At 44.0% G+C, this 22,454-nt stretch overlaps 1 protein-coding gene across 4 annotated transcripts in view; it reads left to right on the plus strand.

Moving 5' to 3' along the window:
• Nucleotides 1-22,454, plus strand: part of osbp2b (oxysterol binding protein 2b) — a 57,804-nt gene that overhangs the window by 26,174 nt on the left and 9,176 nt on the right. For 3 of the 4 annotated variants that reach the window (XM_061816743.1, XM_061816747.1, XM_061816748.1), the window contains exons 3-13: nt 7,344-7,594; nt 12,919-13,117; nt 13,744-13,867; nt 14,028-14,094; nt 15,562-15,714; nt 15,818-16,063; nt 17,335-17,455; nt 18,010-18,113; nt 19,484-19,579; nt 21,503-21,687; nt 21,786-22,006. In XM_061816743.1, the coding sequence (XP_061672727.1) occupies nt 7,344-7,594; nt 12,919-13,117; nt 13,744-13,867; nt 14,028-14,094; nt 15,562-15,714; nt 15,818-16,063; nt 17,335-17,455; nt 18,010-18,113; nt 19,484-19,579; nt 21,503-21,687; nt 21,786-22,006 (1,767 nt within the window). The remainder of the gene's footprint in view (nt 1-7,343; nt 7,595-12,918; nt 13,118-13,743; nt 13,868-14,027; nt 14,095-15,561; nt 15,715-15,817; nt 16,064-17,334; nt 17,456-18,009; nt 18,114-19,483; nt 19,580-21,502; nt 21,688-21,785; nt 22,007-22,454) is intronic. The other variant, XM_061816744.1, reaches the window with a different exon arrangement.

Consider the following 22,454-nt stretch of genomic DNA (forward strand, 5'->3'; position numbering starts at 1 on the left):
GGGGGAAAAAAATATGCACAAATTAGCCAAATCACCGCATGAACCGCAGGGTTGAAAGTGTGTGGGGAAAAAAGTCGCAGCTCGTAGCCTGGAAATGACGGTACGGTACGACGGTAAAAATCACATTTTGAATATTTAGTGGGGACCGTATGTTCGTGGCACCGTTTTAGGCAGGAATTCGAGAACAAGATACACAGCATGATACAAAAGCTAAAATATGCTTCATTGAAAACTACGGACCATGTGTGATCGTTGCCTGGTATTTGTGTTATTAACATAAGATATACAGTATGCAATACAAGGAGTCCTTTGGTCACGAACGAGTTCCGTTCCTATGCTGGTAATGTAACTCGAATTTTGTTGTAGGTCGGATTTCACCATTTAGGTCAAAATACTTCCTATAAAAAAATATTTAAAAATAAGATACTGTACTTACCATTACTGCTGAGAGGTGGATGGAGAAGAAGAAAGGGAGGCTGTGCGTAGCTATTGCGAAGGAATCTGGTCCTCAATCCAGAACGCAAGTATCCTCTCCATCTCGACAAGTATCAAAGAACGTTCTTTTGTGATCCGACACAGGAACAGAACCCATCACGTGTGCTAAAATACGGGCTTTGTCTTGAATAATTGTCACCACGGTCGACCGACTAAAGCCTAGCTTTTTATGGATCTTCGTCGTCGTCGTCTCTCCTTTCTCCGATCTTTTTATGATCTTGAGCTTCGTTACCATAGTAATGGATTTTTGTTTGGCTGCAAATGCATTGCTAAAAGACACAGCTTCCTTCTTTGGGGCCATAAAGTCTAAAAAGGGGGCCAAAAAATGCAAAGATACTCCCGGCGCACAAACACGGGCGAGCACTATGCACATTACCTTCACAAAATGGCTTTGAACATCCCCCTAAAAGCAGCATGGCTCGTCTCCATTATATGCCACCACGCCGGCCGCCAAAAATCAGCGGACTACACAAAATAATTGGATCATAATTAACATGAATACTACATTGGCGAAATTTTCACGAACCAATCAATGAACAGCTCATTTTGTTTTTGCAGCATTTTGCCTTTCATCTTCTCATCATAATTAAATGCGTATGTTACAAAAATGAAACCCGTTGCTTAATTCATTTCAACCTCCTCATCTTTTTTTTTTTTTATTATTTTTTTTTAAAGATGTACTACACGCGGCAATTGATGGCCATTGATGAGTTTCTTCCCCCACGCGCTCATTCGCTTGCGGAGAGCCGAGCGCTGCGTTGTTGGCTTTGACCTCTCGTCTCCTCTTGTCTCGCTGCTTGTGATGTATGGCGCCAGTTAGCAATTACTGGCCAGTGTTACACTCCCACCCCCCTCCCCAGAGACCCATCCTCTTATCTAGTGTGTGCTCGCCTCTCTTTGTATACGCTCAATTTATTCCCTTCTCCTTCACACCCCATCAAGACAGCACTGAAAATACAGCGCCCAGCGTAGTGGGTCAGTAATACATTCAGAAAAGAAACCCTTAAATCAAATTAATCTTTTTTAGGGCATCCAAAACATAAGAACATTTAAAAAGAAAAAAAAAAACATATGTATGGAAATTTATGGTCTGCCCTGTATATTTGGATAGGCCACAATTATGGGACTTCACGTAGAAAAGCATAACAAACAGTCAAAGGTGCAAATAAGTGTTTAAATCTAGATCAGACAGGTTTCTGCAGCTATATCACACAAATAAATCATTAAAAAATCTTACATTGTGATTTCTGGATTTTTCTTTTTTGATGATGTCTCTCACAGTGGACATGCACCTACGATGAAAATTCCAGACCCCTCCATGATTTCCAAGTGGGAGAACTTGCAATATAGCAGGGTGTTCAAATAATTATTTTCTTCACTGTATATCATCTGTGACTTTGTATTCAAGATTATATTTGCAAATATTGTCATCCTCCTTTGTGGAGAGGACCGCGGTAGAAACGGGCGGGCAGGGGGGTGCCGTTAAAGCATGACTTGCGTGGAATGGGCTTGACGGGTGGGCGGCACGGTGGATCAGCTGGAAAAGTCTTGGCCTCACAGCTCTGAGGTCCCAGGTTCAATCCCGGATCCGCCTATGTGGAGTTTGCATGTTCTCCCCATGCCTGTGTGGGTTTCCTTCAGGCACTCCGGTTTCCTCCCACATCCCAAAAACATGCAACATTAATTGGACACTCTAAATTGCCAGTAGGTCTGATTGTGAGTGCGGCTGTGTGTCTCGATGTGCCCCAGGGTGTACCCCGCCTCCTACCCGTTGACACCTGGGATGGGCTCCAGCACTCCCGCGCCCCTTACGAGGATAAGCGGCTAAGAAAATGGATGAATGGATATTTATTTATGGTTATATTGATAATGAGTACGTCCAGCCTGGAGATGCTAGCCTTGAGTCATAACACACAAATAAAACACACAAAGTCCTCAATTTGTCAGGCACAGGTGAATGTCAGTATATATTGGACATTTGTGATAGTGTACAGTTTAGTAGTATAGTATAGTATGATAGTTCTATATAGCAGTATAGTACAGTTTCAAGTTGTATTACTGTTTTGGGGGAGTTTGCAATAAAAAAAAAATCAATGGGCTGACAGTAGTAAAGTGGGGGAAAAAATCAGCCCTCTATCGTGCCGTCTTTTGTCACTAATTACATTTTTTGGTAAAATATTTGAAGTAAAAATATACCGATCACAGACCGGAGATGTGGCTGACGAGGTGTCAATCATTTGCCATCCATTTATAGGCACACTCATAGCAGGTAGAGACTCACTTTGACCCGTTTTAATCTTCAATTTCAGGAGTTTTTTCTGAACATATGGTGGAATAGTCTCCATTTCCATAAAAGAACAAAAATTCTCATCACAAGACCAGAAAATGGAAGCAGAGCAAAGAAATGTATACAGCCGAGAGAATCCACAAGCGATGCGAACTTTGCAATGTCTGCTCAACTGGTACGGCATGTTTATCACGTCTTTTTGATTTTGAATTGTAAAATCGTACAGTGACGTGGTCAGCAACTCTGATGGGCGGGGTGGGGTGGGGGGGGGGAGCGTCATTAGGGAATTGGGGCTACATTCAAATCTTGTCAGTTTTAAAACTGCCGAGTGCCCCTTCAAGTTCAGCAATACATTGTACATGTAGGATTTCACTTTGAACATCAAAGATTTGACACAGACCCCGTGCGCTTTTTTTTTTTTTTTTTTTAAGCTCTCATCCCGACCCGCAAATGGTGTTTGAGTTTTCGGAAGGGGAATTGGTTCAGCAGTCCTCACTGCTATAAACAGTCCCCGTGTTAACAAACATGCTTGCGGACGTGACGGGTTATTTTAAGTGGCATTGCTGAGAGCCGCTAAACTTGCTGGCAGATTGAGGTTGAAGACGAAACGCTTTGCAGCCGCCAAAGCGTTTGCAGCATCCAAGCTCCCAAATACTGCCTCAATCAATCAATGTGTTGTATTGATTATGCAACCGAGCTGTCATTGTCGTGTTGCTATGTAGCACGGTGTATGTTGCTTAAATAAAAATGAAAAGGGGTATTGTAGATGTCAGTCGAGACTTGGGAGTCATGACAAAGACAGACTAAGTGACAGCTATTGAAAATTTGCCCAATTACCATAATTCTCGGTCTCCAGAGTGCACCTGGTTATAAGCCTCACCCAGTACATTTGTAAAGGAAATACCATTTGGTACATAATACTCCGCCGCTGTGTTAAAGCCACAAGTGCCCACATTAAAACTCACATTGAAACACAAGATAGTTACAAAGAAAGACTATACACAGAGATTTTAACGCTAGCGGCGTCACGTTAACGCTAATGCTAGCACTGCCGCACTAACGCTAATACTGGAGTCGTACTAACGCTGGCGCCGCACTAACAGGGCCAGTTAAAAAAAAAAAACATACCGATAAAAATCACTGAGACACGGCACTAACACACTAGCGCAGCAGTAACTGGGCCGGACCGGTGTGACGGTCTGGGCGCTCCTCCGTGCTGAAAAGTCTCCTTGTGATGAATGCGCACGCGTTACTAAGAGGGGAACTCTGGGTACGTAGCAGACGCTTACTGGGAAATCCCCCGGTCTCAAAGTTCCCCTTCTTCTACAAGTTAGCTATAAGTCATTACCTTAACCCTAACTTAACCTTAAAGCAAAAGTTGATAAAAAGATATACACATCTCTGTACGTTCGCTGTGTTCGTCTTTCTGAGACCTCCGTAGCGAACATCTACACTCTGCAACAAGTTGTCGAATGGCACATGTTTGAAGCATGGATGGGAATGTTTCAGAATGGCCGGAAGGTTTACAAAATATACACGCATGCACGTTATTCCCAAGAAGACTTTTCAGCACCGGGAGCGCTATGACGGACCGGTAAAAGTCACATCCTCGGCACATATGTTACACCAGTCTCACTCATACCTTTTGCGCTGAGTCCCCCCTCGCGGCTGTTGGGGAAAAAAATGCACAAATTAGCCGCAACACCTCGGAAACCACAGAGTTGGGAGCATGTGAAAAAAATGGAGTAGTTTAAGAGCTTTGTTAAAAATGTTTGCAATGAAAACAGTGCTCAATTTTCTACATATAAAAACCACAATCATAAACAGAAATGTCATTACCTGTTAATCAGTTTTTGACAGTAATGCTGTTACCTCAAAGCTAAAGGCATTTTATTTCCTTTTATTTTATCTATTTATAATGTGTATGTGTCGTTTAGAATTCCTTAAAAAGTTCTGTTCTCCTGTAAAGGCGATATATTTTGGCAAAGCTGCTTTGTCGAGTATTTGGGATGTCATATTGTCAGCAAATATGAAATATGAATTAAAATCGTCTACGCGTTCCTGAGTTCCAGACAAATATGGAGAAAGTAGATTCAGAACTGGGTCAAAAAGAAGTAGCTGTCAGAGGGGCCTATTCTGAACACTTGTATAACAAACCAAGGTGGGTTTTTTTTTTTTTTGGTTTTGTTTTGTTTTTTTTATATGAAAATATTACTCAGTCTTTTGAGGTCTGAATAGCCAAAATATGGAAACTTTCCTGCATAAAACGTGTCAGCGTTAATTCTAAGAAAATGTAATTAGGGGTTCGTCTGATTCTGGTCTCATGAGGGGATGCTCAAAACCGAGCCGCGCTCCCCAATTATGTCTTTAAATTTGCTCTGTTGCCATCACGCATGATCAATTTCAATTTTTTTTTTTTTTATGATCATAGTAGGCGATATACTTTGGACTTTGCAAATTGCAGTTAGAAACTGCAGAACGAAGTCTTTCACAGCTTGTTCAGTGGGTGCAGCTCAGCAGTTAGTGAGAATTCTGCTTCTCCCTGGCTGAACTTTTGTTACCTCTGAGTGAAAATGGAAGCTCGGGAATGCAGACACGGTGAGGTCTCCCCCCGCCCCCCACCCCGTCTTCAATCCTTTCTAACGTGCCCTCATTCTACTTTTGCTTTACACTCACCAATGTGACTCACATGCTGAGAACTGCAATACTTTGTGGTTGTTCTCAGCCTCCGGTATGACATTGTTTCAGCCAAAATGGCTGCACAGGAAATGATTTTAACCCGTGTCAAAAAAGTAGTCATAGTATCAATTTGTCATCTGCATCGTGACTGCCCCGGCAAATATTTTGACAGTTAAAAGATTTGCCCATCGTGCGCGTCAGTGCTGTCTCATGACCATCCTGTTTTGTCCATGTTGAGGGGACTGCCGCGGCCACAGAGAACGTAGTGTAAACGTAGCTTCGGCATATTATTTTTGTGTGTGCGGGACTGTTATTATGTAAGTCAGCTGCACACTTACGCTACGTCACAATCTTCAAAATCAGATCGGCTCCCTCGCAAACGCATCATCTGAAATTAATTTCCTCGGTTGTTTGATTTTACACCTGATGAATAGGCAAGGCACTCCAGAGACCTAACAATTTGTACACAAGCAATTAAAAAGCAATTTCCCAAAATATGTCCCCTTTTAAGCTCAGCCATCTGGTTTTGTTTTGTCCGCTTCATTTAAGAAAACACACAAGCGCAGCTGCTTTCAGATTTGGATTTACGAGCTCAAAACCCAACAAGTCAAGCCAGAAGGAAATATAACACATTTTCTCAACAGGGCAACGCAATGTATTGGATAGAAATGAGTTGAATAGGAAGTGGAATCGTAAGTATACACTGATATGAGCGAGTACACTGTAAATTTATCATTGTAATTATTGGGGTGCTACCGTAACTTCTGGACTATAAGCCTCACTAAATTAAAAAAAAATTTTGTACATACATAAGCCGCACCTGTGTATAAGATGCATGTGCCCACATTGAAACACGAAATTTACAAAGAAAGACTGTGCACAGAAAGTCAAAATTTTGATAATATACCTTTTCTTTCCAAACAGTGCTTGTGACGCGGCAGTAACACAGCAGCAACACGGTTCAAGCCACCTGTTTTTATTACCTCTGAAATCTTTTTTTCATTTTTTTTAAATTGCTCCAGTTCTTCCCGCTGTTGTTTCCAACGTCTCACCATCAATTCATTTAAGCCAAGTTTACGTGCAGCAGCTCCGTTTCCTTCTTTATCGGGCAGCTCGAATGCTTTTAACTTGAAAGCTGCGTCTTGTGCATTTCTTTTTACATTTTCCATGATGAGGGTCTGTTAATGCTAATTTTATTCATGCACAAAGCGCGAAGTTACATTAAATATTCGTCTACCTCGACAAATATATTCCACCTGTCTCACTCTTTTGTTTTCTGCTTGAGCACCCCAGGCGGCATAACAAAAAATGCATAAATTAGCCCCATCATTGCATAAACCGCTGGGTTGAAAATGTGTGACAAAAGTCCGGAAATTACGGTAAATTTTTGAGCTTTCTGGATTATTTTTTTATGGGATAATAGCATATTTAAACCATTCTTTCAATAGAAATACTTGATGCTGTTTCTATGTTTAGCACAATTGAACATGTAGTAAAGGTGTGGCACTGCTAGACAGTTTCACATTTGCACTTGTGCTGTCTAAATATTCATTTAAAAAAATATATATATTTTTTTCCATTTGGTTCTTCATATGGTGGGTGTTTTTCCTCCATTTTGCAACTTTTATTTCCATGCTGTTTTGTGCGCGTGAGGACGCAGATGTTGGTGAATGATGCAAAGCTGACGCTGCAGCTGTCCTGTTGTCTGTATGCCCTGTTTAACCTCAAAAGTTGCTGCACTGCTAAATGAGCAATGATGAGATTGTTTTAAAACGTTAACTCGGAGAGTCGGCACAACCGTAACGGGAAGTGTGTTTCGTAAAAATGGAGCACGTTCTTTTGTGCAGAGAAAATATCAAAAGGAAAATATTTTGTCTTCCAGACGACTCCGGAGACGAGGAGCCGGGCTCCCAGTCGGACCGCAGTGAGATTCAGGGAACTTTAAAGATACTCGTCAGCAAGCTCGATGACCTCAGCACGTGCAATGATTTGATCGCCAAGCACGGGGCCGCCTTGCAACGTTCTCTCAGTGAACTCGAGAGCCTGAAGGTTCCTGTGGAGGGAGGCGAGAAGATAAAGGCGGTCAACGAGCGGGCCACCCTCTTTCGTATCACTTCCAATGCTATGATCAACGTGAGTAGCCTGACGCTGACACGCACCAGTGAATTAGTTTGTCAAGCCCGGTGAAATACATAATTGGTATAGAGCTCGTGCAACTACGTCACCGAAATCACGTGACTGGCCATATTGCCGGTCTAACAAAGCATTGTTCAATGCTAAATCCGTGGAGACGAAACGAAAATATGTCTTACAGCACGACGCCTAGAGTTTTGTCCGATACTGTTAAACATTTAGAAGGTGATAATAAACGAAGGTACGCGGAAAGATTAGAGACACTTGGCATAGAGGACCAATATTTAATGCCAAAGTCAATGTTTTCGCCGATTAAGAAATTGGACTGTTAATTCGCTTCCGCTTGTCTTGGACAACTGGATGTACACACGTATCTGGTCAGCGAGATTTACACAGAAATGTTTGAAAGCGTATAAAAGTCTGGATGCATACAAATACTTCATTGCTGGATGTGTTCTCAATCAGGAATAAATCCCACATAGTGATGGAGGCACTCAGATTTTTTTTTCTACACAAATACCAAAATCACCCCTTGTTTTACACAAACTCTGATTCATTAAATTTAACAGGGGAAAAAAAAAAGAGGACAGCGAGTCGGCTCCTCTGTACACGCAAGCGTATCGCTGCCACACGTTAACCTCCGTTAAACCTCTCTGTGACAGATGGTTTATTTTCTTTTTTTTAAATACGCATTGTTCTCAAATGAATCAATTTGGCATTATAGACACTAATTGGTAATTTAAGATTAAGAATAATTCCTACCTGAAATGAAGCGATCGCTACAGAGGGGTGTGTGTATTTTGGTTGGGCATCCTCCATCACGTTTAATTGCCGAAATCCATCGATCTTTTCTCATCTTTTCAGCTGGTATTCCATAGAATGATCTCTTTGAATAGCTTTCTCGTCTGTTGTGACAACCAGCAGCACAACAGTTCTCGAGCATTGTACATATTTTCCTCCAGTTCAATGTCCCCCACAATGTCAATCAGCTCCGTTTGACCGTCAATATGGCGCCGTGAAAATGGCGACGTCACGTGCACGAGCTCTGTATAGGGGAGCGCTCAAAATCACACAAAATCAAATGATTATTTATTCGTACACATGGAGGAAAAGCCTCCCTGTCTTATAGTATTCTCCAAATTTTAAAAGATGGATTTTCTTGTAGGTCAAAGTGCTAATTTGCCTACTTCCAGTTTGGCACCAGTCCTGTGGTGCTCTTTTTCCACGTGCATTTCCCTCCATGGTGGTCAAAAACTCAGCAGTTGCTAAACCCATCGCTCTGAGCCATTCGCTTGTTAAATGGGATCTCGTCACACAATTCCCCACAATTATGTGCTTTAAATCCCAATAATTGCACAACATTGGCCAACTCAGTGCATGGTCACTGTATTATGAAGCTGAGCTAAACTAAACTAATTCGCGAGTGAGTGTAATGTAACACCAAATGTATTTTGTTTTCAGTCTAAAGCTCAATTTGTTTAAAGAGGAAATCCAGTGGTTCACATTAACAATGTATCCAATACGTCATGTAATATGTACTCTATCTTGACAATCCTCTCTCATTTAATAGTGTTTTGAGAAGATTTTCATCAACAATTAGCAATTTTCAGGGGCGCTGCCATTTTTGCGGGTCACATGACCTACGTGGGCGGCTGTGACGTGTTACGTGCCGTTCCAAACGCCGGATTACATGGGACACCGTTATGCCCAGCCTGGATTTCTCGGATTTATCCATATCTGATGAAGAAATAGCAGTATCGGTTGATCGGGAAGACGGAGGAATATTTCCATACACAGTCGTGAGTGACACACCTTTGAGCGACTTGGTCGCTCGGTTGACCGTGAACACGGTGGAATATTTCCATACAGATTTGAACCTGTGGCTGTAAATAATCCCGCCGAGCAGCGCAACCATGAGATGAGCTCCGCCGCTCAGCTGTAAATAATGTTGACTATTCGGACAGTTCTTCGGGCGGAATGATGCGTAGTCTGACGAGCTCGCTCCGCCGCTCTGTATGGAAGTATTCCTCCGTCTTCGCGATCAACCGATACTGCTATTTCTCCATCACATGAAGATAAATCTGAGAAATCAGCGCTGGGCATAAATGGTGTCCCATGTAATCGAGCGTTTGGAAGGGCAAGTAACTTCGTCGCATACGCCCACGTAGGTCATGTGACTTGCGAAAATGGCAGCGCCCCTGAAAATTATTGTCGATAAAAATCTTCTCAAAACACTCTTAAATGAGAGAGGATTTAACATCACATTGTCAAGATAGAGTACATATTACATGACCGTTTGGATACATTAATGCAAACCACTGGATTTCCCCTTTAAAAATATCTTCAAATCATACAGCCCCTAAGGGAAAATATTGCACAACTGCCTTTATAATCAGCTGTATGCACATTTTGTGACTCATGTTACCTTAACCAGGAGACAACGTTAAAGCTAATAAGTGATCTAGTATTGTTGGATCTTAGTAGAAAAGTTGAAAAGCAGACAAAAAGAGTTGCACCCTTTTTGTCATGCATTCTGCTGTGCGCCATATTGAGTTCTTGGATGAGACTTGAGTGTAACGACACCAAATATGATGGTGGGTATGTGAGAGGGTGGGGAATAGCCACCTTCGCTCTTTCGAACTGAGCGCCCCCCACTCCCTACCCCCCCTACCCCAAATGCAGCGTGTTACTGCTTTCATTCTGAGTTGCGGTAAACAGCCTTCAATCTCAGCGGAAAACTGCAAAAGGTGTGTTGAGTCTCATACTTTTGTTATGCTTAGTTTTTTTTTAATCTGTGCTCATTTCTGCTTTCTTTTTTTTTATATATATTCCCTAAGGGTTAGGGTTACTGTACTCTGAGTTTGAGATTTGATTTAAATCAGTCAACAGTGTCTGGAGTCATTTTCCAGAAAGTAATTATACCTAAAGATGTTTGTGTAATATATCATCTTTTTTTCGTTAACCAGTAAGGGAAATTTCAAACGGCCACCCGCAGGAAAAGCCCTCTTGGATTGTCAAAGATATAATACAACAATGTGTGGATGTCACGCTTGTCCGTTTAGGTATGATGTAACTTCCCGCGTATGCCGCACGGGTGTCTATGTACCACATCCGTGTGCACTTACTGACTGATAGGCACGCTTGCCAGTTCAGTGAGTCTTTAAATGTCAAACGTGTATCACATTTTCATACCAGCAGCACCAGTTCCGGTATGCACCCGCTGGTTTTAACCTTGATTAACCTCGCCCCTACCCCCCACCACCACCGACTGTCACATGCAGTCGGTCTTCTCCTGGACTGACGACTCAGCAGTTAAAATGTGGAACCTGTGTACGATTTTTAAATGGGTGTGGGTTTCGTAGTCGTGTCTGAGGAAATGAAGCGCAACCTCATCTGCGTCTCGAGCATTTATGTTGAATGATGACAGCGGCGGTTGGGACACTTCGTGTTCGACCACCGAAGGTAAGAGAGGATCGTGCTCAGGTCTGGAATGGGAAATATGCGGAGGTGTCTGCATTTTTAACAAAATTAAGATTTTGGGGGTAACAGTTAACATGCAAATTCATTTGTTTTAGCTGAAATTGCATCCAAATATAATCATAGCGTGAAAAAATGGGAAAATCTGTTTTATGTTTGTTTTATGTATTTGTTAATGTGTTGCTTTGCAGATTATGTCATTTTTCACTGAGTGACGCTCATTTGTGTTGGCGTGTACTATATACTTTGTAGTGATACACCATTTACTAGGCAGAACAAAAACATCAATTATGGTTTTATGTATCCACATGGGGCAACACGGTGGATCAGCTGGTAAAACTTTTCATTGTTGTTCTGCATATGTGGGTTATCTACATCAAATATTAAGAGTTTTCAAAACAAAATCACCAAAATGTCTGTGGAGGCACGGTAGCTCATCTGGAAAGCGTTGACCTCACAGTTCTGAGGACCCGGGTTCGATCCCGGCCCCGCCCGTGTGGGGTTTGCATGTTCTCTCCGTGCCTGCGTGGCTTTTCTCCGGGCACTCCGGTTTCCTCCCACATCCCAAAAACATGCAACATTAATTGGATAGTAGATTAATTAATTAGTTGACAGCTCAGATGGGCTCCAGCACTCCCCGCAACCCTCGTGAGGATAAGCGGCAAAGAAGGTGGATGGATGAATCCACATCATGGATAATGTTCAACAGACAATTTATCCATTCAGTTGGATCCATCCAGCTGTCAACAGGCAGGAGGCGGGGTACACCCTGAAATGGTCGCCACCCAATCACAAGGAGACGGACAACAGTCGCACTCTCAATCACACCTAGGGGCAATTTATCCATCCATCCATCCATTTTTTTCACCGCTTATCCTCATGAGGGTCCCGTGAGTACTGGAGCCTATCCCAGCTGTCAATGGGCAGGAGGCAGGGTACACCCTGAACTGGTTGCCACCCAATCACAAGGAGGCGGACAACAGTCGCACTCACAATCACACCTAGGGGCAATTTAGAGTGTCCAATTAATGTTTCGTGTTTTTTTTTTTTGGGGGGGGTGTGGGAGGAAACCCACGCAGGCACGGGGAGAACATGCAAACTTCACACAGGTGGGTCAGGGGTCTGACTTTCCAGCTGAACAAAAACACGCCACCACAAACATTTTAGTGATTTTGTTTTGAAAACTCTTCATATTTGATGTAAATGCCCACATATGCAGGAGAACAATGAAAAGTCCTCCAGCAAGTGCAGAAATGCTGACTTGCAGTAGAGGGCAGCCTCCTTCCAGGGGCCTTTTCCTGTTCAATGACGGTCACATGACATTTTTCCCCTCGTGTGTTGTCAGCTGCAAGGTGTTCCGATTCATTTACTTTTGTGCTTATTGTGCGGCAGGAACATCAGGCGTACGATGCGGCGCCAACAAACGCTGACAAGCTGTTCCTGCGTGAACCCAAGTAACCTCTCGGGCTCAGCAGTCAGAGGAGAACCGGAATAATGACACCCTCGCTTGATTCAAAAGTCCTCTCCCTGCCCTCGCAATCGGCGTGAAAGTGCAGCTCGTCGCTCACTCTACCGGTTCGCTTTGTCGGAGTAAAAGAAACCAAAAAAAAAAGGCATCGCTCCTTTAAGGCCCTTTATAATGTATGTGCAGTGAAATTCGTTCTCCCCGAGGAACAGCGAGCGGCAACCAAGAAACCTGATCTTACGTCAGTACCTCAGTCAACAAAGATGTTAAAAATAAATAATAAACATTTAAAACGGGTCGGCGTCACAGCTCCAGTTGGAACGTCGCACCGGGTCGCGAGTCGTAGCAAACAGCCGGCATTTGCCTGCGATTTCCCCCCCAGGCTTGCCGAGACTTCCTGGACCTCGCCGAGACCCACAGTCGGAGGTGGCAGCGGGCGCTGCAGTATGAGCGTGAGCAGCGCACCCACCTGGAGGAGACCATCGAGCAGCTAGCGAAGCAGCACAACAGCCTGGAGCGAGCGTGGCGAGCGGCGCCGACGCTTTCCGCCAGCGCACCCAGCGCTCCGACGGGCAAGAAGGGTGAGCCCGACCGACCCGCTGTACCGAGCGTGGTGCGATTCCGGTGTCGCGAATATATCCAAACCGGATCTTGTCAGAAGGTTTGGATTTGATTATGTTCCCATTAGTTGTTAATCTCCATCTGGCGGTTCCATCACATGGTGCCAGTCACTCACTCTGCTGCCAACATAAGACAATGTGTAATTATCTTGTTATTACCGCCATCAGAATTTTACGTGACTTCTTATCGACAAAGGAACAGGAAGAATGGTTCATTCCGTCGTCGTCTTTTCTCTGGAATAAATCCTAATTGTGGTGTGAATTGACGTTCAAAGCAACAGGAGCCCAAATACCTGTTAACATCGACATTTTGATTTTATTGACTTTTAATTTAAAAAAATTAAAATAAAAACATTAAATGAATGAGTCCCAGAGGAGCATGTGACATCCAAGCTTGTTAAGCAGTGGGAACTGTGCCAATTTGACTAAGATGATTATTTCTTAGTAAGTAGCCTCGTGTACGCGATTCCGCACGATATCGCTCATTCCTGAAATTAGCAGAATGCACGCAGGTTAGCATGTGACGTGAGCGTCGCGCGCGTTTTGTTTTTGTCTTTTGACGTGCTGCATGTGTGTCCGTCTGATAGAAGGGAGTGAGAGGCCGCTCAAAGGAGAGGCGAGTGATGAAGATGAGGATACGGAGTACTTTGACGCCATGGAGGATTCGCCCGCATTTATCACAGTGACGGCCGCTGACAACACGCAACACAGGTCTGCCTCACTCCCTTTTGAATGCGTTATAAAGTCTTTATTACCCAAAAGATTGTATCCAAAAGTGTTTTAACAGAATTTCAGACCGCTTTTTCTTGCTCTCATAATACCTGCGGTGTATCCTGTCGATGGTACCGAGCCTCTTTTGGGTCCGTTCCAGGCGATCTCAGAGTAGCTTGAGCGGCGCAAGCGGAGGCAATTCCTACGACTGGAACCAGGACGACCAAGTAAGCGTCTTTTTTCTTCCCCAGAGAGTCTGACCTTGTAGCGCTGACCTTTCTGATCGCTGCTGAAGTGACGTCGTCAATCATATCTCAAGAGTTGGTAGAATCTGATTCGTTTCAGATCATTGGTTGCTCCTCGCCCACATAAACCGGCATTCACAGCTCACACATTGGCGCTTTGGACGTGAGTTACTAAAATTCCAAATACTGGGCGCTCAATTGTAACAGATTGCGCAGACTGCTTGGGCATGTTACTGAGTTGCAATATGGAGAGGAAATCGGCGCTCTGATCATTCGGGGGCAACCAGAAACTGCATAAAAGCCACGTTTTGTTTGATTTAACTTGCGCCAATTGAATGTGATTCCTGCCCATCCTGCCTAACATCGTGTTCCAAACTTCGGACAGAACACCCTCATCATCGAGGGCTTAGCACCAATGGACCTTCCCGACCTGTCAATCGCTCGTACAATAATAGACGATCAGATACCCGTATTGTCCCACAAGCAATCCTGGTTGACAGTAGTGTGCGCTTGGAAAAGTTAATGTTACGAAGAAAATGGTCCTCAGATGGGGAACGTGCAATTCTGATGAAAGATATCCGGCTAGATTCGTTTTCCAAAGCCTAAAACACAGTTGACGAGGTGTCTACGATGGATTAAGGCTTGCGGAAGAGCGCCCGTACAACTAAATGTGGACAATATCAACAAACACAAGGCCGTATGTTCGAAGGTAAGCAAGGGAGAAGAATCTTCTCCGAGTTTGATTGAATTATTATCAGTGCTTTCCAAAGCAGGAGAACAACTTTCACTTTGTTAGTGTATCACTGACCTGCTGAATGAAGTGTGCCATGTTTTATCCCAAAGAGTCGGGTTAGTGATACGTAAATGCACCATGTCATGCAAGAGAAATGTCTATTTGCCTATTTGTATCACATCGGACTTTTAAGACAGGGCACTGGTTTCCATTACAAGCCAAGTCAAATGAATACACCCACTCACTTGTAAAGACTACAATGAACTCTCTTGGACAAGTCTGACACATTTGGCAAAAAAACATACCACAATATTATCTGGAATATTCGATAGAGAATCGACTTCAAACGTGTCCATTTTGGAAGCTTGTGGGACATGGCTAATGGGGCAGAGCTTAAGATCGCCGTCGGAAAGGTCCATTGTGACCACGCGTGGAAATGATCCAGATTCAAGGAAATGCCCCCCGTCTCTTTTTTTGCCTGCGCTATTTTCATTGCCACCTCTGTTGCCTTTCAAGATAAACATTTGCATGTTTCATTTCTTAATTAGCAGCAGCAGCATCTGGTCTTTTCCCCCCCCAAGTGCTGCTGCTTCTTGCTCACAGACTCGTTCTCTGTTCCTCCTTTCACTTGCTTCTTGACTTTCTGATTTTTCTGCAGTCGAGCTTTGCTCTGTCAGACTTGGGTAAAAGTCCGCTTCCTTTATTCGTGCCCTCAGATGTCTCCGAGCTATAACGACGTGTCGGCAAAGGAGCTGCAGCCACGCAGACAGCGGCGGACCCGCGTTCCCGACAAGCCAAACTACTCGCTCAATTTGTGGAGCATCATGAAGAACTGCATTGGCAAGGAGCTCTCAAAAATTCCAATGCCCGTAAGTGAGCACGGCTTGCTCTCTTTTCCGAGATTGTGATGTTGTTTGTACAACTTTCATCGGAGCAAATCTCATCCGCCATCTTGCCCTTCTTCAACTGCAGGTGAACTTCAACGAACCTTTGTCGATGCTGCAGCGGCTAACTGAAGACTTGGAGTATCACGAGCTTCTGGATAAGGCAGCGCGCTGCGACTCCTCACTGGAGCAGATGTGTCTGGTTGCCGCCTTCTCGGTCTCTTCATACGCCACCACCGTCCACCGGACGGCCAAACCCTTTAACCCGCTCCTGGGGGAGACCTATGAGCTCGATCGCCTGGAGGAGTTTGGCTACCGCTCACTGTGTGAGCAGGTAAGAGGAACAACCGCAATGCACGCATTTCGTTTACAGACGCAAACTGGATATGTTCTGATGTTCGGAATTGGACACGCAGCATTTACAGTAATTTCCGGCCTACAGGCCGCAACTTTTTTGAGACGCTTTCAACCCTCTGGTTTATGGGGTGATGCGGCTAATTTGTGCGATTTTTATTTTATTTTATTTTTCCCTAACGGCCGCAAGGGGGCACTCGAGCGGAAAAGGTAAGAGTGAGACCGAATATACGTGCCGAGGAAGTGACTTTTACCGGCCCGGCCCTGTTAGCACTGGTGTGGTGGTCTACATAATTCACCTACGCGGCCTCGAGTTAGGTTACGAGGGTCCGCACGGATGTTATTGTTTGTTACACCTCCGGTGTTAGAGTGTTAAGAGAGTTCCCGCTGTAATGGGTTCACTCTGTCGATGTCTGCAATAAAACGAGGTCTGCTCCTGTGTTCAAAACTCCTCCTCCGACTCCTTTTCTTCGGCGCTACACTGGTGACCCTGACGTGATCCCGTAGGTGAATTATTTAGACCAGCACACCAGCGCTAGCGTGTAACTGCCGTGTCTCAGTGATTTTTACCAGAATGTTTTTTTTTTTTTTTTTTTTTTGTCTTTTTTGAACCGGCCCTGTTTGCATGGCGTTAGCACAGCGCTAGCGTTAGCGCGGTAGAGCTAGCATTAGCTTTAGCGCAGGGTGTTAGTGTCAGCATTAGCATTAGCGCAGCCGCGCTAGCATTAGTGTTCGCCCGGTGGCGCTAGCATTAACGTGAGCGCGAAGGAGCTAGCTTTAAACCAGGGGTCACTACGCGGTGCCCGCGGGCGAATGGTAGCCCGCGAGGTATGTTCTAAAAATACCATAGCCCATAAATTATTACTGTTATTTGTGCTTTAAATTCTGAATATACTTGCTTACGTGAATTAAAATTTAAAATACCTGTAATGTCATTTACTACAATAAATTCAAACAGAAATATTTTATGTACGTGTAATGAACTGAGACTGAAATTTGCCACAAAGCGGTCACGTAGCCCTTCATACGTTCGGTGCTCATGAAGTAGCCCTCAGCCTCAAAAAGGTTCCTGAGCCCTGCTTTAAACTCTGTGTGTACCGTCTTTCATTGTAAATATCTCTTGTTCCAATGTAGGCACTCACAGCTTAGGCCTATGTATGCACCAAATGGTATTTCCTTTACAAATGAGGCTTATAAGCGGGTGCACTCCGTAGGCCGGGAATTACGGTATGTTTGTATCCATCTTGTCAGGTGAGCCATCACCCCCCGGCTGCCGCACATCATGTGATTTCCCAGCGAGGCTGGACCTTGTGGCAGGAAATTACAATTGCCAGCAAGTTCCGTGGAAAATACCTCTCCATAATGCCTCTGGGTAAGACATTTAATTATTGCTGAAAAATCCTTAAATCAAACAAACGGTTAGTCTTCCAAACAGAAGCGCATTAATTGCTAAATTGTGCATGAACTCCAAGCTGCAAAAGCCTCTCTCTCGCTCTTCCTGTAGAAGGGTTGACCGCTGAGTTGCCTCTTACGCACTTGGGATAGGGAAAATAAAGAAACGTAAAATATGGAATCAAGGCATTCCTCAATATTAACATGGGTGTTTGAATGCAACAGTCGCACAACTCATTCAGTGGCATGAATGAGTTGTGCGGTTTGCACACCTTCTCTCCTGTTTCTCCTGTGCTAGAAAACACTTGGGAGGAAAGTGTAAAATAAGTTAGCGATCATCCAAGTGTATATAGTTGACAGCCAATACCGTCTGTGCTATAAATGTGTAGTAACAGATTTTAGAGGCGAACACTTAACTTGGATGGAGATTTTACAGCAAATCATTCATGTTTTGGGTCTGTAGTTAATTAGGGTACAAAAATGCGATGAAATAGCCGTCATACATTTATTTGTGTTGTCACATGACATCTCCAGGTGCCATTCATCTGCAGTTCCACGCCAGCGGCAATCACTACGTGTGGAGAAAAGTCACGTCCACGGTGCACAACATCATCGTGGGCAAGCTGTGGATCGACCAGGTCTGTTTACAAAGCGCTTTTTCTCTCCGATAGCCTTTCACCCGCACATCCAAGTCCCGAGCGGAGCTCTTTTCCCCTTACTGTATTTAAATGGGATGTTACGAGAAGAAACGGAGTCATTTATTTATCAGTCGTGTTTATCTTTGTCCATGCAATCAAATAGAAGACTGTTCTCTGGGTGGCTGGGTTCCATTGGAACTTGAGTTCTGTCTCTAATTTTTTCCCAGTATGCTAGAACTTTCAGATATGGTTTGGTTTTACGGGACCTCATGATTACATTTGTGATATCTGTGTATTAAATCTGACTTACTGTAGTTCCCGGCCTACAGAGCGCACCTTGTTATAAGCCTCGGTATACAGAAAGAGTTTAACACTAGAGCGGGGCTAGCGTCAGCGCGGCGCTAGCGTTAAGAGAATGGTAGCCCGCGAGGACCATGTAAGGCGTCTGGGAGGTATGTTCTAAAAATACCACAGGCCACAAATTGTTCCCATTATTTGTGCTTTAAATTCTGAATCTGACTTGCTTATGTGAATTAAAATTTTAAAATACCTGTAATGTCATTTACTACAACAAATTAAACCAAAAACTTTTTGTGTACGTGTAATGAACTGAGTCTGATCCTATACAATCGGTGCTCACGAAGTAGCCCTCAGCCTCAAAAAGGTTGCCGAGCCCTGCGTTAAACTCTTTCTGTGCACCGAGGCTTATAACCAGGTGCGCTAACGCTAGCGCCGCATCACTGCGTAAACAGCAGGGTTGAAAGTTGCGACTGGTAGGCCGGAAATTACAGTATCTCGTGAGTTTTAGGATGTACCGTAATTTCCGGTCTACAAGCCGTGACTTTTTTTTTCCACACACTTTCAACCCTGCTGTTTATGGGGTGATGCGGCTAATTTGTGCATTTTTTCCTAACGGCCGCAAGGGGGGCACTCGAGCAGGAAAAGGGGTGGAATATATGTGCTGAGGAAGTGACTTTTTTCAGCCCCTGTTAGCGCTGTGCTAACGTGTTGCTGCTGTCTTACTGGCGTGTCTCAGTGATATTTACCGGAAAATTTTATTTTGACTGGCCCTGTTAGCATGAGCTTTCGCGCGGCGTTAGCGCTAGCACCGCGCTAGCATTAAACTCTTTCTGTGTACATCTTTATTTGTAAATATCTCCTGTTTCAATGTGGGTTTCAATGTGTTCTCCTGCGGCTTTTACACAATTTCCTTTGCAAATGTACTCGGTGAGGCTTGCAACCAGGTGCGGTCCGTAGGCCGGGAATTACGGTACATCAGGCACATGTATTCATAAGCATTTTCCGTGTGCTGTACTGGCTCACTTTCCAGTGTTTTAATTGCATCTCACTTCCTGTGTTTGTGTGTGCAGTCAGGGGACATCGAGATAGTGAATCACAGGACCAAAGGGACCTGCCAACTCAAATTCTCTCCCTACAGTTATTTCTCCAGGGACGTTCCCAGGAAGGTAAATCCTCCTTTCTGCTTTACTTGCAGACACTTTTTTTTTTTTTTTAACCTGTCTTCTGGACGGGAAAAGTGGTTCTCGATGCATTTTTTTTAAATGCTGGGGCAGCTTTTTTTATGTGCAACGTGGGATTTTAAAACACTTCCTTTGTTTTTGTTTGTATTGTGATTGATTTGGCAATGCTGTTGGATGGCTGACGGAAATCCGGAATAATAGCAGAATAACACAATACATAAGTACTTTAACGTTGTGCAATAGTCTAAAGAAAATAGTAGCGTAGGACAGGTAGTGAGTAAGCCGGGCCTCAAGGGTGCAAATACTCTGGAGTGCAAATGCGAGAACAAGTCAGGGAGTTCATCACGAAGGCTGCATCACCGGGACTTCCCGCACGTCCAGCAACGCAATTCCACAGGCATTTCTACGGAGACTGTCGTCTGGTCTGGCGTCCGGAGTTCCTGAGCTGTCACATTAGTTATGGGAGGACTTGGCCTCACCCATCCTGCAGGGAAGCGCGGCCCGGGGGCCAAGCTTTCGGGCTCACCGACACTAGGACACCACCCAAGATCCGGTTTGCCAGCCACACCTCTCTGAGAGTGGTAACGTTGTGTGAGACTGACCCCTCCTGGAGAATGCGCACAACTGCATTAGTGTTGTGAAAAATACCTTTGTAGAACTGCTGCTATATTCTCCGGTGAAAATATAAGGTGAAGTAACAATATTTAATCATTGTTGTCTTTTTAAAGGGAGACTATATTGCTTATTATACATCTATAGAGCTCGTGCACCTGCCTTCACCATTTTTACGGCGCCATATTGCCGGTCAAACACAGCTGATTGACATTGTGGGGGACATTGAACCGGAGGTGAATATTTACAATACCCGAGACCTATTGTGCTGACAGACGAGATCGATATTCAAAGAGGACATTCTATAGATTGCCAGATGAAAAGACCAGAAAAGATCGATGGATTTCGGAAATTTAACCTGATGGATGGTGCCCAACCAAATACACACGACTCTGTCGCGATCGCTTCATTTCAGGTTGGAATTATACTTCTCGATCTCAAATTCCCAAGAAGTATTTATAATGCCTATTTGGCTCATTTGAGAACAATGCGTTAAAAAAAATAATAAAAAAGACAGGGAATTAACGTACACGGAAGCGTGTTGCGGCCACACATTAAACTTCGGTAAACCTCTCCCCGACAGCCTTTTTTTTTTTTTTTTTTAAATATGCATTGTTCTCAAATGAATCCAATGCGTATTTAAAAAAAGAAAATAAACCGTAGGTCACACAGAGGTTTAGTAAAATAAATTGTGGCTGCAACACGCTTCGTGTACGGAGTAGTCGCTGTCTAGTTAATGAATGGGAGTTTGTGTAAAACCAGGGGTCATCTTTTTAAATATTGGTATTTGTATTGAAAAAATCTGAGTGGCTCCATTGGTATGTGCAATTTGTTCTTGATTGAGAACAGATCCAGCAACAAAGTATTTGTATGCATCAAGACTTTTCTACGCTTTCAAACTCTTCCGTGTAAATCTCGACGACTTACTCACCAGATACATGTCGATCCAGTTGTCCAAGACTAGTGGAAGCGAATTAACAGTGCAATTTCATATCTGCAAAAATATCGATTTCGACATGAAATACGGGTCCTCTATGCCGAGTTTATCTAATTTTTCTAAAGGTTTATTATCACCTTCTAAAAAACGGTATCAGACAAAACTCTGGGCGTTGTGCTGTAAGATGTATTTTCGTGGCATCTCCAACCGACTTGGCATCAAACAATGCTTTGTTTGACCGGGAATACCGCCAGTCGCATGTCGCATTCGGTGACGTAGGTGCACGAGCTCTATAGGAACTTAGTAGATTGGGCACGTGTACCTCGTAAAACACGTTTTTCTGGTTTTTGACATTGCAGGTGACGGGTGTGGTGGCGGACGGCGGTGGCCAGGCTCATTACATCCTGTCCGGTACGTGGGACGAGAAGATCGAAAGCGCCAAAATCATCCAGAGCAGCCGAGGCGGGAGCGGATCAGAGGGCAAGCAGAAGACCATCTACCAGACCTTGACCCCAAAACTTTTATGGAAGAAGTACCCTCTCCCGTAAGAGCCTCACGAGTGTGGTTCGCATCTGTCGTGAAAGACCGTCGTCACCTTTAGCGATTCATTAAACATTCCTACAATTTCGATTTCTCACCCAGAGAGAACGCCGAGAACATGTACTACTTCTCAGCGCTGGCGCTGACCCTGAACGAGCCCGACGACGGGGTCTGCCTCACCGACAGCCGCCTTCGGCCGGACCAGAGGCTGATGGAAGACGGCCGATGGGACGAAGCCAACTCTGAGAAACAAAGGTTGGAAGAGAAACAAAGAGCCGTGAGGAGGAGGAGAGAAGCGGAGGCCTCGGATGCCCTGGATGAAGGTACGGGAAAAAATGAACTGTTCAAGAGACGCATGGGAGGTGTTACAGTTTATTTACTTCATGCTTGACTTTTTTTGCAAGATTGATAGACCCCAAACGATGTTTTAGTCAATGGTAAGGATGTGTAAAACTTGATATCACCAGTTGTAACCAGATGTGTCATCATGTACCATAATTTCTTGAAAATAACGTGTAATTTTGTCCAAAAACAATTTCGAAAAAAATTTATAAAAAAAATTATATTTAGGTATGGATGAAAAATGTAAAAATTCAATCACAGTGTGTAGTCGTATACAGGTACATAGTGGTTACAAAAAGGTATACATATACATTTCGATATGGTATTTAATGTCTAATGTTACACATTTATCCGTTCGATCCCGGCCCCGGCTGTGTGGTGTTTATATGTTCTCCCCGTGCCTGCGTGAGTTTTTTCCGGGCACTCCGG

Source organism: Syngnathoides biaculeatus, chromosome 4 (assembly GCF_019802595.1).
Source record: "Syngnathoides biaculeatus isolate LvHL_M chromosome 4, ASM1980259v1, whole genome shotgun sequence".
NCBI classification, from domain to species: Eukaryota; Metazoa; Chordata; class Actinopteri; order Syngnathiformes; family Syngnathidae; genus Syngnathoides; species Syngnathoides biaculeatus.